The following is an 18317-nucleotide window of genomic DNA, read 5'->3' as shown; positions in this document are numbered from 1 at the left end:
ATGAATTGTTTGGTTATGCTGATATTGGGTATTTATTTGACCCACACAAAGCAAGAATTCAAACTAAATATCTATTTACATGTGGTGGTACAGCTATTTCGTAGCGATCTACAAAGCAATCAATAGTTACCACTTCTTCGAATCATGCTAAAATAATAGCAATTCATGAAACTAGTCAAGGATGTGTTTGGCCATAATCAATGATTTATTATATTCGAGAAAACAGTAGGCTATCCTCTAAAGGAGAAAATTCTCATATTACGTTATATAAAGATAATGTAACTTGCATAACTCAATTGAAAGGAGGATACATTAAAGGAGAAAGGGTGAAACATATTTCACCAAAATTTTGCTACTCATGATCTAAAAAAAATTATGAAATTAATTTACTACAGATCGAATCTAGCAATCATCTGGCAGATTTATTTACCAAGACATTACGATTGCAATGTTTGAGAAATAAGTGAAGAATATTAGAATGCCATTGGCTAAAAGATCTCAACTGATATTTGGATCAAGGGGAGAAATTAAAATATAAAAATAGCGTACATTTTTCAACATAAATAGTATAAGAGCCAAATGGCTCTTTGCTCGAGTTTCGTCTTCGTCATCATCATGTGTGCTGTGCATGTGAGCTGAATAATTGGTACGACGTTGTTTTGCTTTATCAACATATTGAAGGTAATTTGACATCATTATGTGCGCTGTGCTTGTGTCCTAAACAAGTGGCATGAACTCTGCCACACTTTTATCTACCTTCTTTTTTTGGTCTTCTAAAATTGGAGGCGCCGCTCTTTCTCTTTCTGCTTCTTTCGTTGCTCTCTCCAAAATTAACCCTAAAAAGTAAAACCACAGCCTATCTGGGAGCGGATTTTCACTAGAACATTCGCTCAATGGCTTCACTATGAATATTGCTATTAGTCGTTCCTAATTTCATATGAACAGCCAGTGATGGAATCTTGTGGGTGATCTGATGGAAAGATTTTTGGATTTGATTTTATAACCACAAGCGGATCATACCTAAGAATCTGTAAATATATTCATCTCCCCTCTTTTCTTACTTTTTTAGCTTATCTTTTCTCTCATTTTTTTTCCTTAGAATCGGTCTTATGTTTTCTCTCATTCTTTTCCTTAGAATTAGTTTGGATCTAAAGCTCCCAAGAATATGTGGCCGTACGCAGTTAAAGACATAGGTAATGATTTAAAGATAATTGTACCTTTTCTCTACATTCCATTTTTTTCTTAACTATCACAAAAATATGGCCTTCTTTGATTATTCTCTACAATTTTTTTTTGCCGCACAAGGTTGTCGTATATTTTTATGTTCTTATACTTTCTAATAATTGTTTCTCTACAATTCTCTTGATGTAGTGTAGAGTCAACCAAATTCCACTTTCAAAGGTAGAGGAGTTTCAAGGTGAAACTTTCTTTCCATTTATTTTCATTTTGCTCCTTCTTCCCTTTTTCATCTGAGTGAGAATACTTTGTTATTTTATTGCTCAGTATTATCTCTTTTTGTTTCTTTCAGGTTTTTTTTGGTTTAATCTTCATACTGCTAATTTACTTTGTTTTTGGATATATTTTTCCTCTTTTTTTATCTACAAAAATGGGAGACATTCATATTTTTGTGATATAACTTTGTAAGGCAATCAAACAGTACCATATTAATCTATTAGAAAATTTGAGTCGTGATTAATGAGGTAAGTTGTTATTATAAAGTATAAATCATATGCAAAATAGTTTATAGCACCCTCTCCTATCATTTGGTGTCTTTTTTTTATTTTACGGGTATATTGCATTTGAATCACTTTTTTTGGCATAGTTACTGGATTTTCTGTGATTTATTTTTTGAAGCAAAGTAAAAATTTTATTAATTATATCCTCAAGTAAATGTACACATCCCACCAGTTTTTTTTGTCAATCGTCAATTATCTACCCTATACCTACTCCTACTCCTACTCTAACCGATCCTACATCCCACCAGTAAGTATCATTCATTATATGCATCAATATAAGCAAGATTTAGGAATTCCATTGAAAGTGATATGCCCCATCTCTTCAACCTATCCATCATTCTATGCTTATTGTTAATAATTGTAATTGTCTATTATCGCTTCTTTTTTTTTAGTGGCTACATTTAGAGTGTTATAGAGGGTGTCCATTTTTTTTGGTCAAAATATAGAGGGTGTCCATTTGCTTGCAGTTATCTGGAATTTGCTTACTATTCTTTTGGGCCTTTTTTTTCCTAAGGATGTTCAAATGAATATGGTGACTATTGTTACTTGAGAGTTACCATATTTGCACAAAAGTGATTGTTTCTTTATGTACTTGTCTAAGCAAATAACATAATTGTTATTTGTGTTTTTTTGTGACAGAATCAACTATCAATAAAACCATTCCTCGCCTTTAATTGCCTTCACAGGTTATTAGGCTTCTCAGTTTTTTCTCCTACTTTTTGTTTTGTAGCTAGTTGCAGTTTAGTACTCTGTCCTTATAAGTTTGCTGCTATTTTAAGGCATTTGATTTATGAGCCTTTGTTCTATATTTGGTTTTTTTTCCTCATTTTGCAAATGAGAGCATGATAGCATTCTTATTGATATATGCTATGTGTTTATAGAGTGTTGCCTGTGTCTACTATATATGTGCTATGTCTTCATTGTTTAGGGTTTAAGTTTTCAGTTAGTAATTTATTAAGTTTATCTCCTTGCAATGCAGATGCAGTAGGTGATAAAATAAAGGCATTTTGATGGAAGATTAGTCCTCAATGTCAGGGATGATAAGGAGGTAATGAGAAGTTTTATCCAAGTTTTAGCTATTTTAATTCAATTATTTTGATTAAAATTTTGTATTTGGTACTTAAACTAGATTGGCCTTGAATTTTTGATAGTAATGAAATTAAAGATTTTGTGTTCGACTTGTGCATTCACATAATGGTTTTATTGCTTTCTATTTGTTCATTGGAGATTATGATGGACTACAAATTGGAAATTTGAGTAATCCTAAGCTATTTGATAGTATATTCATTAACAATCCTATATAGGATTGGATTTCATTTAGGATTTTGAGCTTGTGTTGACTTGAGAAGATCTTTTCATTGGTATTTGACAGCTCTTTCTTGATTCTATTAATGGGTTTTAACTGAAGTCGCGTTTAAACTTTTGGTTTAATGGGGATCTAAGCAGATAACTGAAAATTTCTATTTAAGTGAAGATAATACCTGTATAACTTCTAATCTATTTTGTTCACAGTGAAGGTAGTATGCTCTAAGTTCAAGCTGCATCATTCATATTTAATACACAAATAGTTGTATATGTTAACAAAGTCAAGTAAATATGATTCTAGTACATACCAAAAGCTACTTCTTTACCTTTTTTTTCTTATTCTAGATTTATCGAATCAATATGCATCTTTTCAACTTTCAAAGTTTCTTCCTTTCCCTTCTTTTATTCAATCATATGTTTCATACTCCATGCTTTTTTGTTTTTGTGTAGTTGATCCTTTGAATACATTCATTTGATTATGTGAGGCACTACTTTTTATTCATTGTTTAGAAAGTTTTAGCTTTTTTGGTTGCGAATTCTGTCTGCTTATCTTGTTAGATCCTCTACTTTTATGGCTTTTGTTTTATCTTTGGTTTGTGTGTCTTTTCCTTTTTGTTATATTGCTTTGTGTTCGTTTGACACATTAGCTTTGATGATCTCTTGAATTAATTTCATTAGAATACTTGGAAGTTGAAAATTTTAATTTTTACCCTTAATAGCTATTATATTATTGCTATATCATCTCTTTGATATTTTGATGTTTCATTTTAATGGCAGAATCTGCTTGTGATATGGAAAGTATTGGCCTCCTTAATATTCAAGAAGACCATGGACATCAGGATGTATTTTTTTGGTGTGTTGAAGGGAAGGACATCAGAATGTCAACCTTGTTGGAAGACGCACACTGTTTGAGATTGGTGCTTCTTTCATTTGGCATTGAAAGATAATATGAATATCTGTACTTTAAAAAAAAATGAATATATGCAGGAGTGGTTACTTATACTTTAGGCATACATCATGATGAGGAATGGTTAAATCATAAGGGTCAAAGGTGCACTTTTCGTATAGTGGAGTTGAACCTTTGTTTGTTCGTTGTAAAATTCATTGTTATTAATAACAATCATTTGTTTTCGGGAAGAAAAGGGTAGACCTTCATGATACAGGCAAGGCATGTGAAAAGCATACAAGTAGAGCATAGAGAAATAATTTTAATGATCTAGCAAGTTTCTCAATGTACTTGATCAAAATCAAATTGTGTTCCTATCATTAATCGTGTTTCTTGTACTTTTTAGATTTGCGCTAATGCAATCATTACAATCTGTTCAATTCTTGAAAAGACTTGTAATTTCATAAATTAATCAATTACATATATTTTTACCACTGTATATACTTACTGCCTAGGCATATGGAGGGGCATTCCGACTACGTCACGCACGGTTTATGCCTCCTTCTAGTTCCTTTACTATAAGTGAATACGCCCACCACTTTTCACGATTAGAGAGACCCTTATTAATTATTAACATATATAAAAAAGGGGGAATGCCATTCCTCAGGAGGGTGCTCGTGTTGCTGATGTGGCGACATGTGATTTGCTGGAGAGTGTTCGTCCGAAAATGTGTTTTTGTTTTAAGTTATTATTACTTGGTTTCCAGTGGTAGAGTGAAGGAACCTAGCCATGTAATATTTGGTTGTTTGCCCATGTGACGTAAGGTGATTGGCTTCCTGGTGACGTGGCAAAAGTGAATTGGTGGCAAGTTTGGTGGTACTTCACTTTTTTTTTTTTGTTGGAAAACACAGACGTGACGTGATTGATTGGAGAAGGTTACCTGCTTCCTTCTCTGCCAAGCGCGTCTTTTCTTCACTCCTTTCATTTGCCATCTGACTTCCTCTTTCCAACCTTTACTTTCTCTTTCATCTTGTCCTTGTTCTGCATCATGAAGAAAGCTCATGTTTTTCTTTCTTCATTTTCTTTTTGATGGATGACAACAAAATCGAAAACTGGCTGGAATTTTTTTCTTCAAAAACTCTTCTTGCTTCTTTCTTCCAAAGCATCTTCATTAGTCTTTTAGTTTTTTTTCCTCCTATTATTTACAAGTTTTTTTCTTTCTGATGGACGACAACAAAATCAAAATACTAGCTGGAATTTTTTTTTTTTTGGCTTCAAAAACTCTTCTTGCTTCCTTTTTCCAGAGCATCTTTATTAGCGTTTTGGTTCTTCTTTTTTCTCCTATTATTTACGAGTTTAGTTGTCTAATTTTTTCCCCTTGTGTGATGTTGTGATGCAGAAAGTACATAATTTGGAAATTTCCCCTGCCATCCTCATGTGATTTTGTGAATTTTGTTTTTCCCTTTTGAAGTTAGGTTCCATAAGGTTATTTTCTAAAAATGGGTATTCTCACTCCCTCTGCATCTCCAACCCTCTCCTTTTAAAGGATGAAACTAGCAAAAACATATCAATGTTCTTGAAATAAAGCACTTGCTCTTTTTTTTTTTTTTTTTAGAAAAAACCTTTGTTTATTATTAAAAGGAGTCAAAATACATTGCGAGACGCACCCCTTCAAGCTTGCGCCTGCGTGCCCAAACAGCCAAAGCTACCCTTTAATTCTACCCCTACGGAAACTAGGACTAGCCCACCTATCCAACGTAACATCTCCTCTAGCCATACGGGGAAGGTCAAGGACGGAGTCATACACTACTGACTCCCCAAAATCCGCCCCAAGCTTAGCAAGCCTATCCGCTGGTTTATTCGCTTCTAAAAAGCAATGTGATATCTCGGTGTAGAGATGACTATAACCCGCCAATTCTTGTAACTCCCTCTGCACCACCCACGGCCACTTGGCTCTCCCCTGCAACATCTGGATAAGAACTAACGAGTCAGACTCCACATGAAAATTGGCTAGTCCTCGTGCGACACCTAACCGTACCCCATGAAGCAACGCTTTCACCTCTGCTTGTAAGCTGGTCATCTCCCCAAAGTAACAGGAGAATGCCACCAGGACCCTCCCATCGCTATCCCTAAACAAACCTCCCCCTCCACTCTCCCAGGATTGCCCCTTGAACAACCATCTGAGTTTAACTTCACAACCGCTTGCACCGGGCGCCACCATCTAACCTGCAGCACATGCACAACACTTCTCCACCCTGCTACTGCATCAAAGAAAATAGGCCACGACGAGCAGGGAAGGCTAATCTCCTGGAACTGAATGTTGAATCTCTCTCGGAGCTCAATAAAAACTCGGTCACAGACATGTCTCACAGTCAGCAGCTTCCCCTAAAAAATAAACTTATTTCTCGCGTTCCATAAATTCCAACAAATCAGTGAGGGCAAAAGTCGAAATACAAAGCTAACATAGGGGCCTTTACAAGATGTTGCTCTTCATCTTTCTTTGCCGTTATGAATTTATGTCTGAATGTTTATGTTTATTATGTGGGTAGTTTGGTTGACCACTTCTATATATTTCTTGTTCAGTTTCGGAGTTTGTGGAAGGCAAATGGCCCTTTAAAGTTGTTGGCTCGCCTGATGGTCTTAGAGAAAGTGTATTACGGAAGCATTTTCGAGATATAATTTATGGGTTGATGTATCTTCATTCTTCATGCAAATGTAAGAGAAGGACTTTTCATTTTTTATTGATCTTATATGTTCACTTTTTTTACTCTAAGCTAACTAACTGGTCCAATCCATTACAATGTTATTCTTCCCTTGCATGAAAATGACTTTTCCATTTTTTTAAAGTTTTGCTGTGATACTTGTGGTTGCACAAATTACTCGATGAAAAACTAATCCTTGCTACTTATTTATGCCTTTTTTTTTTGCCAGCCCAAGGCTTCTTCACTAAAATCGATTTTTTTTTGTTTTTTGACATGCTTTGAAATACCTTTGACTGCTAATCCATTGTGCATGAAGTAGATGTTAATCTTCTTTGTGGTAGTTTTGAGCTCAAAGCCATCCAAAATAGAGCTTCTTAGTAATAGTTGATGATCATATTTCAGTTTTGTTCACTACCAAGCATTGTAAGGGATAGGATTTCCATTTTTGTCTTCTACTTGCCAATGCATATTGTTGCATCCCGATTAAGGTCTGTTAGAGATGTAATCACAAAAATTTCTTATTATTCGGTGGTATCCTAGCTTGTGTTAAGACTACCCTTGCCAATTGTGCGTTTTACATGGTTTTACAGTCTGTATTCTTCTTAATTATTGCATTGCCTATAAGGCAATATAAGCTCTTCCCCTTTGACGGACTGCTACTTAAGCTTATGGATTACCTCAAATAATTTTGCAAGTTGAATCATTTAGGAAATTTTTTTTTCGATGATGTTGTTCTGATGTAGATAGTTTATGATATTCTTACCTTCATCTGAGACTCTGGTAAGATTGAAGTCTCAAAACTTGAGTGCTCTTGTAAATTATTTCACCTGCTTATGTGCCTATAATTTGCTGAAGAAAATGACCATTTGTATTCTCCTATGATGTCTTACGTATTCAACTTAACCTAAGCTTTTGTCTTCTATATTGTTTGCTTAACATTAAAATGTTCTAATGTTTTGCACTAATTTCTTTCCAATTTCACAGATTGTAGTGCATGGTGATATTACAGCTGATAATCTCTTGGTAGCTGTTTCTGGGATTGTGAAGATTGGTGATTTTAGTGTTAATTAGGTTGTTAAGGTAATGCACTGCAGTTTTCGCAATATTTTTACACTAAGGTGGATCCTTACTTGGTAGAAGAACTATGTGTCTATGCTTGCACACTGACATCTGGATGTTGTTGTATAGAGCTCTGTCTCACTTAATTGATTGTAGCTTTTTCATCTTGTATGTCATGCGCAGTTATCACCAGAAAGACAGTATTTGAAAAAGGTTATTTTTGTTGTGTGGTTGTTGAAGAATTTCCAGAATGTCTAATCATGTTCCACTAAGGTGGTTTTGTGCACACCTATAAATGCCTTTCAGTAAGGCACATAAGAAAGATTAATTAAGACAAAATTTTTTTCTCTAGACCAAAAAAATGCCAAACAATAAAGTAAGAAATAATCTTTCTTTTTGTTATAGCACATTCTTGATACCTTTTCTTTGTTAGAAATAACCCTCCAATTTTGTTGGATTGCGAGGATCTCCTATCGAGCAATATGGTGGGTTTGTTTTTGTGACCGGTGATTGTTGTTTTATTTTATAGCTTTGCATTCTAATTTTGGTTTGTTATATATGTTCTCTTAACCTACTTTTACTTTTAGGATGATAACAATGAACTTCGCTGCTCTGCTGGGATTCCTAATTTTACCACACCAGAGTGCTGTTTAAGTAGTTGTATGATTGATGCTGAAATATGCTAGACCTGAGGCTTCATTTCTGCATACTTACAAAAGTACTTGGTCCTATGTATTTACATCTTTTTTTGGGTATAATTAGGTTCAACCTATCATACCAAAGTTGTTAACATGTTGGTAGTTGGGTTCACACGCATGATAATGTATTCCCACTGCCTCCTCACGTAAAAATGTCCTGTAAAGAACAGGAATGCTTGTTGTTCTTTTTGTGCCTTGTTCATTTACTGGTTTTTATAGTTATTTGTAATTGGAGATTTGCACTTTTCGTATATTGTTAATAACCCCTTGTATATCCCTAATGGAATGAATCCCCTACTAAAGGACTTGATTGAGGGGCTTTTCTACAAAGGTTTGTCTCTAGATTATTGGTGCTCCATATCCTTGATTAGCTGATGATGCTTAACAGTTGATTTCCACACACATGCTGCCATTCCATTCTTGCGTTCTCTTTTCCTTCTCATATGGTTTTGGTTCATGTGAATCATTGAAAAGGAGATTAGAAACTTCGAAAACAATCTATTTACTACAAAACTTTTAAAAGCTGATAATTTTAATATTTGTCCCTGACCTTTTGGTGGTATATGGTAAGGTTTTTACTTGATGGTTAGATGAAATTTGGCCAGGACCCTTGAGAAAGAAAAAAATAGGCTAGAGAAGGAAAAACTATGAAATTAAAAAAGAAGGGAAAAAAAACACAAAAGGCTAGAGAAGCTTTGGAAAAAAGAAGGAAAAACAAATTTTGAACTGAAGCGAAAAACCCCAACCAATGGCTGCGTTTTTTTTAATGTGAAAAAAGATGATGAAAATTGAAGAGGAAGTAATGGTGATTTTAATGGAGGTTCTGATATTTCCCTATGGTTCCAGATGTTTTATTGAAAACATTAACCTCGAAGGTTCATTTTACCTACTGTGTGATTATTTTTTAATCAATTTTTTCCAGCTCTTTTTTTCCCCTTTTTTTGGGTCTTCTAAAACATGTTTGCATCTTCTTTTAATGGCAGCTATATGATAGAAGAAGAAGGAACAACAACTGATGGCAGGTTTTTCTTTTTAACCATTTGGTGTGTTTTTTTCCAAAAATGTTTGTTGAATTCGTAGCTCACAAAGAGCATTCTTTTTGGTTCCATGGATTTTTAAGAATTAGAGAAATGAAGCATTTTTTCATGATTGTTCATATAATCTCTTTTTTTTAGCTCTCAAAAGTTTCTTCCTTTTTTTCTATGGTTTACCCTTGCATTGGAACTTCTGATTTTTTCATTAGGTGAAATAGTTTAACTTGTTTTTTCATATTCTTGGAAAGTTTTATTTTCCTTTTGATATTGCTAGCAACTCTTCACAATCAAGAAATTCAGAGTAAAAGGGTGTGGATTGGCTGTTTCTCTTAAATTGTTTTAGTTAGTTGGTAATGATTTTGACATTTTTTGCCTTTTTGCAGCAAGCTATTTTATACTTTTTGGGCTACATTTTATGGCCATGTGGGTGAAATTCCATCTTGGGGCCTTCTTTGTTGGATTTGGATCAATATTTTTTTAATAGGAATAGAATAGATATCAAAAGTTTGATTAAACAAGTACTAGCAAAAAATTTAGTAATTCATGTAATTTTTCTGAATATTAAATAGAAGCAACCCTGATACAAAATTTAAGACCAATTTTTAAGATGAATATCTTTGATTGACTTTCACTTTACACGTGCTTATTATTTGCTTTCTTGTTGTTTCTCTCTTTGTCAGTGCCTATTGGTTGTTCTACTAAGTTTCTCTATGATGATTTGTTCTGCTAAGTTTCTCTATGCCCCTGGCCTTACTGTAAAGCCCATATAAATTGATTGAGTAAAGTGATGATTTTGGTTATTTGCTAGTTTCATAAGGCTGAGGATGTAGAAATGGAAGAAGGTTAGTGATGTTGAATGCTAGCAATTTCAAAAAATTTGTGGAATTCAGCTAACATTGATACTGTATTAGTCTGTCACATATCATATATTTGTTGATAATCGTCCTTACTAGAAGGCAAGGAATTTTTGATGGTTTCTTGACAACGAATGCTCAAATTTCTCAACTCCTGTTTAGTTGTTGCTTGGGTTTTTCAAAATAACTGAAATCATCAATTTCTTGGTTCTTGTTCATGTCTCTGCCTTTGTATTTTTCACTGGTATACAAAGAATAAAATTGCAGATGAAATAATGGTTATGAGGAAATAATTTTGAAGTGGAATAAAATGGTATTGATTCTATAACACTAACAACTTACAGTGAGGTCTGAACTAACATTATATGTTCTCAAGAGTACCAATGTCAACATTTTTTTTAAAACAACTTTCAAATTTTATTACCTTTTCTAAAACTTTGAACTCATATCTTAAACGTCAATAACTTTTGTAGCATCTTTTTGTTTTGGGAATTTTAGCTATGCTTCAGTTCTGCTGTCAGTTGCTCCTCCTACATAGAGGTTAGTTTTTCTAGCATTCTTTTCTTATCCTGCTAGCTTTTTTTTTTTTAACTTGTTTTGCATATATTTTGTTACTTTATGCTTAGATGTAAATTTTGGGAGTTGAACTTCTTAGGAATTTCCGTTTTGGGTGAGCTATGTTTGTTCCAATATGAAATCGTCAGAAAACTTGTAGACCAAAATAAGTTCATGAAACTGAAATATAGCTGGGTAAAAATCAAAGTTTCATGCAATTAATTGTGCCATTTGACTATTAGTTGCCGTTTAGTTTGAGCCTCAAAGACTAGGTAAAGGGGTAGTTGTTGAATCGGTATTTTTTTTTTATGTCAGATATCATGCAAAAAGTCTAGCCTTAATGGATGTGTAATCAACTACAATTGCTGATGTATTCTAACCGGCCATATAATACATGTACTGTTCAGCTGCTTATCTTTTAAGGTAAACAATTAAGTTAAAAATTACAAAGCATTAGCATATTAACAAAACATTTTGTTGCTTTTGTACTCCATTAAATGCCTATTGATTGGACATTGCTATGTGAGAGAGGCTTGTGTCTGCAACAACTACTGCTTTGAGCAATATTAAGCTTTTAAATAAAAGTAAATCTGCATTGCCTGCTTGGCAGTGGCAGCATTCCCTTTATTTTTGTCTCATATACAATAATTTCTGCTCTCTGAGCAAATGTTACCAACTAGCAGTTGGGGGAATATTAGCTATAGATTGGATTGTGGTCAGAGTTAATGAGGTTTCTAAGATTAAATTACTCCATTACTTCCCAAGTACACAACAAAGTAGAACCTGTGAATGTCAGTTTGCAATTTTGAATTAATATGATACACTTGGAGAGTGGATATGATTTACTTTGACATTAAACAGGTAACTTTTTGTTAGTAATATCATACATGCCATGTCAACCTTTTTTGCCGCTAACATAATATTTTGCTATAAGGTTTCAGGAGCCTTGTCATTGCCACATCCTAATAGTATTTAGAAATCATGTAACGAGTGTTTAGAGAAGCAACAGCAAGAAACAGTAGGGATGGTATGGAGCATTTCTGTCCTTGATAAGGTTCTCTAGGGGTTTTGCTAAAAGGTCCAAGTTCTCTGTAGGACTTGTTACCTGACATATTTTAGTTTTGCTCACAGAATGTTGAGCTTCCTCTTGAATTTGTTCATGAGCGACTCAAAACAAAGATGTTTCTGGTGCATATCAAATTAGTGCAAACACAATTAGCAGATGCAAGGTAGCACTACATAGTGATATAGTATTCTGAAACTAATGACATTGCCACTTCTGTCTAGTTAATAGGTAGCGCAAAAAATGACTCTGTCACTTAGCCATCAAGCAAAGATTGTGGAGCTCAACTCCAAGTACATGAACACTCAATTGAACTTGTAATACACATTTGTCTTTTCCTAAAAGCAAATTGCAGGAAAATTCATGACCGCAGGAGAAGTCAATGGTTCTTCAAAAGTTTGCCTTCGACTCACTAAAAAGTTCGATCATACAGCTAATGTGGAAGGAGATAACTCTTAAAATATGGACAGCTACTCCACCAAGAAAACAAGATTAAGCTGAATTCATACTATTCAACTTTTGTACAACTCGAACTTGATACTTTTTGCCTTCTTGATTTGCCATTCTAGATTTGACATATTGCTTAGAACTTTTTGAAAGGATTATTGCTATATCTACAAATTATGTACATCTGTGTGTGGCTATCCCTTGGCAACTTTTGTGGCAGAGGCTGAACTATGTTTGGTCTAAACTTTGTATCAATTTTAGATCTCGTTCAGAAGACTTTGCTCCGCCTCGATTATGTCTGTCTTTTTTGTTTGTTTTATTTTCATTGTATGCAAAAACATGTTACATCTCACACTTTATGCAGAAACAAGGAACATCTTACATTGTATGTATAAACAAGAAACATCATAATGATCTCAGTAATCTTCTTATTATATTGTCTTGCATTTTCTTAACAAATTACTTTTTTTCACTGCTTAATAAAATACAAAATTACAAAGATATTACTGTACCTTTATATAACTTTTCATACTTAATATTTAAATTTAAATAATTGAATATTTTTTATCGAGCCTAACAATTACACCGCACCGTACTGGGCGCGGTGTTTTCCTCCTAGTACATTAAAAAATGATGTTCACAAGGACAAGAAAGACTCAGTCATAGAAATTTACCATCTACGGTAAACGAAAACCACCTTGACCAAATCAGAGTAAAAAAAGAATATCAAATCAGGGCCCCCCTTGCCTTGAAAGAATTCACACGCGGTCACCATCCTCTCAAAATATGGGAAGGTCTTCTGCTTACTGCTCACGAAAACATTGAACCTATTCTACAGTAAAGTCATTTCCGATCTCATTTCCTTCTATTTATCGCATTTTGACTTTGACCAACAAGTCTTCTGTCCAATCAAAAATCCCGATGAGCAGTATTTGTCAATTACAGGAAACAGTCCAACTTCGGTATAAACTGGTATCAACCACGAATCTTTTCTTTGCTTTGTTTACATCTGGCTAAGTCTTACTAAAGCCTTACACGTAAAAAAAAAAAAAACTAAAGCCTTACACGTAGCCTGTGCACGTCTGTTTCTTGAAATGCTCTGTCAGGGGTTAGGAAAGAAAGTAACAGTGAAAGGAAAGAGCTAGGAAAAAGAGTGAAATAGAGAGTTATTGAAGAAGCTAGCATATAACCACCTAGCCAAAAAGGGATTAATTCTATTTTTGGGTTTTAGGTCGGGAGTTCAAACCTTATTTATAGTGAAAAAAATTTAAAAGATGTGTCAAAATATCCCTTTAATATAGTTAGATCTGTTTATCTGCTAAAAATGTTATCGTTGCTGAAAAAAAAAAACTAGATATAATTTCTATTGCAGGGTCATAGAATAAAAAAAATGATTGTGGCTTAGGCTTTTAAGCGAAGAGTTAGGGAAAGGGCAGTTTATTAGGAATGGCGGGAACCCACGGCACAAATTCATAAACCAAAAGTTGTAATTTTAACTTGATATCTTTCCCAAATTTTAGAGGTAAAATTTATACTTTATATATCCATGTAAAGGTCAACTGTCTAAATAGTTGAATTGTTCACATAAAGTTCATTTATCTTAAGTTCATCTAATCAATCGGCTTCTAAGATTGTCCTCGTTGTTTGATAAATATAAAAGGAGCCTAAAGCAAAGTTGAAATGCCTAACATGCATTACTGAAAATGTTTTCGCTTTTCATCATAATAATTTTGCTGCATGTCTCACTAGATAATTTGAATGTTGAATAGTACATGTTAAAACAACTTATTGGGCCTGTTAAGTACTTCTAAAAGGCACCAGAAACTTACTTTAGAATATAATACTAAACAATTTTTTTTAGCTTTTCTTACTACGCATTAGAAATAGAGCCATATTAGAGTCTCTATTAAAAATTAAATACAGGAGTAAAAGGCAACATGTATGAGTAAATAATGTAATTCATAACTTTTACTCTTACATTTGATTAGTTTATACACAAATAATCAAAAGGGTAAAAAAAAAAACTCATTGAGCCATAAAGAGCGCTTATTTATTTGGACAATATATGATTAAATCTATTAGTCTTCATTTTACTACTCTTTATGAAGTCTCATATTCTTTCCATACAAGTGAATACTTATGAAGTCTAATATTCTTTTCCATACAAGTAAATGATTTCCCCTTAGTTAAAATTTAAAAATATATATGCCGAAAAGCTTACTTTAGGAGACTATATTAAACTAAATGCATTACTCTCCACTTACATTGGATGAAGTTCACATGTTTTTCATTGCAATTTAATAGCAGCAATATTTAAAAATCGACAAATCTAAAAGTCATTTCATTAAAAATCAGAAGGTCAGATTGGAATCAAAAAGAAAAAAAAAAGACTAAGGCTAAACGTACTAAACTAAGGTTGTGTTTGGATTGCATTTTCCGTCATTTTTTATGGAAAAATTACTGTAACGATTTGATATATGTGAGGGAAAAAGGTGATAGGGAAATGTGATAATAGAAAACGACAATATTTTCCGACGGAAACAAACTTTCTATCAAACTCCCCATAACATTGGCCGTGTAGCGAGAGTTCCCATACTTATAATAAAATTGTGTATAGATGTGTTTGGAGCTGGATAAAGGATTCAAGCATGCAACTTTTATGATTTGAGAATCTCCTTTGATTGCATACCATCATCAAATCAATTTCATGCAGTGGACGAATAAAATTTTGGAATGACAAAGTGAAAAAATATAAAATTTTGGAATAAAATTTCATGCAGTCTTAGACGTGAAGTACAGAAAAAATATAAAAATGATTCGTATTTTAAGCAATTAACAAATGGATTTAATCGTTCAAAAGACTGAATCAATTGTTGAGTTTCTTATTTTGCTTGATTCGGTTGAGTTTCTTATTTTGCAATCCGACTTCGGACTTCAATAGTGATACAACCTAGTAGAATTAATATAATAGACTACTAAAGTCAATTTGTCAGAGTTGTCTTTGACTTTTATATTTGCAATCTTTAATTAGAAAGATTGAAATTTTCTAGGTAACTCGTAATCACTAAGAAGACAACTCCTCAACAAACATTGAAGAACGAGGCTTCTTGATTTCCATCATTTCCTGATTTCCAGAGAAAACCCAAGAAAAATATACAGCAGAAAAGCTAATGCACATGACAAAAATTGCATGGCAGATTTGTCTTGGAAATAGAAATATATATTATGACTAATCCCTCGTACACAAGGCAAATGAACATCATAAATTGAAAAAGGGATTTCAGATTAGGGGTTATGGAATTTACAACATTAGCCTAACTTTTTGGTTCTGCCAAAACAACTAAAACCAATTAATAATCTCAGCTTGCAAAAGGAGATGGACAAGGAGGAACCATGACTTCAACAATTCCCTCAAGCATCTGGCTTACTTTCCTCATTTTAGGCCTAATAGATGAATCCTCTTGAACACACCATATGCCAACCTTAACAAATCTTTCCAGCATCGTCTTGTCATTCAAGGCCTCTGAATCATTTTCTACCAAAGTATCTAACCTCCTTTCTTGGAAGCAATCCCAAACCCAATCTGTTAGGATTGCATAACCTTCTTCAACACTTTCAATATCCTCCACGCTTCTTCGACAACAGATGATTTCAAGTAGCAAGACACCAAAGCTATAGACATCAACTTTTGCACTAACTTGGGTGTTCCTGAACCATTCAGGAGCAACATAACCTTTTGTTCCTCGGATATTAGTGAGTGTTCGGCTCTGATTCATGACCAAAAGCTTTGCCATTCCAAAGTCAGAAATTCGAGCATTGTAATAGTCATCAAGAAGTATGTTCTGAGGCTTTATGTCACAATGGATAATCTGAATACTGCATTCTTCGTGCAGGTATACGAGTCCCCTTGCAATTCCCATGGCAATTTGTGTTCTCAGTTTCCAACTAGGTTTCGGAGTAGTGAAAAGGAAGCTTGATAGAGTGCCATTTCTCATATATTCGTACACCAATAAACGATTCTGTCCTTCATCACAGAATCCAAGCAGGCGGACCAAATTCTTGTGATTGGTCTGGCCTATTGTGTTCACTTCAGCACGAAATTCCTTCTCTGTATCTTGGGCCACTCTGTCTAGCTTCTTCACTGCAATTGCACTGCTTTTGGAACTTATTTGCAGCTCGCCTTTGTATACAATTCCGAAGGATCCCCTTCCCAACTCTTCCTTGAATCCATTTGTAGCTTCTACAAGCTCCTTGTACGTGAAATAGCGCAAGTTTGTTTCGCCATTTGGATGGGATTTCACTATATTTTTCTTATAAATGAGATAAAAACCCGAACAAGCTGCAACAATTAACAAGATATTCAGAAAAAAGGAGCTTCCAAGAAGAACAGATTCTACCACTATCAAAGTTTCCCGATCCTTCGGTCTTGAACTTGATCCTTCTATTCCTGGAGGAGCATCACTTTTTCGGTATTTAAGGAAGGCTACCGGATTAAGTACGCCACTATTCCACCCATTGGACAAAGGAAGCTTCTTCTTATAGCAAGTATTGTTTCTGAAAATGGCAGCAGCACAGAAACAATCATGTAAGCAAGCCTCTCTGCAGCCTACTTCAGTCGATGGTGTCATAACCTGATAGTCAGATCGTGGCCAATCTGCGCCATTGATCACCACAAAATCATATAACTCCCCTGCAGTTCCCTGCTCAACTTCGCCACAGCTCTGAGTATAGTTTGGCATGCAGCTTCCGTACTTGTCATTTGGATCAAGCAATGTATACCCATCTGGACACTCGCAAACTGGTCTTCCATTTACAAGATTGCAAATGCTATTATATCCACAAGCACCACTTCCTGTTGCTGCTGCTGCAGTGTCACATATATCATCTGGCTTAGACCAAAGAACTGTCCAGTTTTGATTACCAGTAGAATTCCGAGGATGATAATATGAAGCGAGTATTCCATCAGAAGCTAGTGTTGCCCTGAAATAGTCTTCTGAAACCGGAGGAAAAAGTGTTGGGGAGCCAATTTGTTCCGTTTGATTGTTGCTAGTCACTATTGAAATGATGCCGTTTCTATTAAAGACAAGGCGATAACCGGAATTGGATGTATTTGTAGGCTTAGAAGTCTGACTGTCGTAGTATACAACATCATCATAAGTGGTGTTTGGCAGAGTTCGAGCAGTAAGCACTAGATCTCCATTATCAAGAAATCGGAGAGAAAATCTCCCTTGCGAGAAATTGGTTTCTGAATGTCTAGAATTAAGAACACTGCCAGTTTCCAATTCCTGCAACGGCAATATGGTATCAGCTGGAAAGCTAAAGCTTTCCCACAGCGAACTGTTATCTCTCCCCTTAAGGACAAAATTTCCGGTATCATTCATAAAACCATGATCTAGTTGATTGGATATGGCGTTTGTACTCCAGAGTTGAAAGCCTTGAGGGTCACGGAGCACAAGCCCAATTTGAGCATCAAGCTTAACTGTCGAACCCCGTGGAACTGAATCGCTTGAGTTCACATACCAGACAACAGTTTTATCTGGTATATTATGATACCAAATGGAAAGCAAGAACAGATCCTTATCTTCAAGTTGTTGGAATCCGAATGCGAAATCGCCAGAAGGTGAAAGCCATGGGTTGGATGCTTCATTTGCTGTTAGGATGCTGCCTAGAGGCACTCTCCCATTATTTTGAGCCAAAGAACAGAGTGGAATGAGAAATATGAAGAAGATGAGATGGAAAAATGTATAGGCCATTGCAAGTTTAGTCCTCATAAAATCTTCAAACATGTTGCTAATACATATAGATGAGTAGTTAAATTGGAAGAATGTAGTTTGCGTCTAACAATTTTAGTCAAACTGAAAAACTTGGATGTCAATTCAATTATTTTCCTTGAATATCAATATCTAATAGCTGGCTTGTGATGACTTCCCAATTTAAAGGTAGTGCTTATTGGCCCGCTTAACTTCCACAATATGTAC

The 18317-nt window shown here is 34.6% G+C and overlaps 2 protein-coding genes and 1 long non-coding RNA gene across 3 annotated transcripts; 1 reads left to right on the top strand and 2 right to left on the bottom strand.

Annotated features, from left to right (window-relative positions):
* The first annotated feature begins 850 nt into the window (after positions 1-850).
* On the top strand, positions 851-4167 carry LOC140021282 (uncharacterized). The gene is made up of 5 exons (XR_011825128.1): positions 851-1030; positions 1136-1193; positions 1372-1417; positions 2716-2784; positions 3819-4167. It is a non-coding gene; the product is annotated as an uncharacterized lncRNA (long non-coding RNA).
* Positions 4168-5632: 1465 nt separating this feature from the next.
* Positions 5633-6148, bottom strand: LOC113691464 (uncharacterized). The gene has a single exon (XM_027209610.1). The coding sequence runs from the start codon at positions 6146-6148 to the stop codon at positions 5633-5635; it is 516 nt and encodes a 171-aa protein (XP_027065411.1).
* Positions 6149-15537: 9389 nt separating this feature from the next.
* Positions 15538-18107, bottom strand: LOC113691457 (G-type lectin S-receptor-like serine/threonine-protein kinase RLK1). Its single transcript, XM_027209597.2, has one exon. It carries the CDS (start codon positions 18090-18092, stop codon positions 15699-15701), a length of 2394 nt encoding a protein of 797 aa, XP_027065398.2. The 5' UTR covers positions 18093-18107; the 3' UTR covers positions 15538-15698.
* Between the last annotated feature and the right edge of the window lie 210 nt (positions 18108-18317).

This window comes from Coffea arabica, chromosome 1e, assembly GCF_036785885.1.
Source record: "Coffea arabica cultivar ET-39 chromosome 1e, Coffea Arabica ET-39 HiFi, whole genome shotgun sequence".
Classification (NCBI taxonomy): domain Eukaryota; kingdom Viridiplantae; phylum Streptophyta; class Magnoliopsida; order Gentianales; family Rubiaceae; genus Coffea; species Coffea arabica.
Note: the sequence above shows the minus strand (reverse complement) of the source record. Positions and strands in the feature narration are given on the sequence as shown.

What these genes read in the sequence shown, in the direction of transcription:
- LOC113691464 (XM_027209610.1), bottom strand. Translation starts at nt 6,148, where the DNA reads ATGGTGGCGCCCGGTGCAAGCGGTTGTGAAGTTAAACTCAGATGGTTG.
- LOC113691457 (XM_027209597.2), bottom strand. Translation starts at nt 18,092, where the DNA reads ATGGCCTATACATTTTTCCATCTCATCTTCTTCATATTTCTCATTCCA.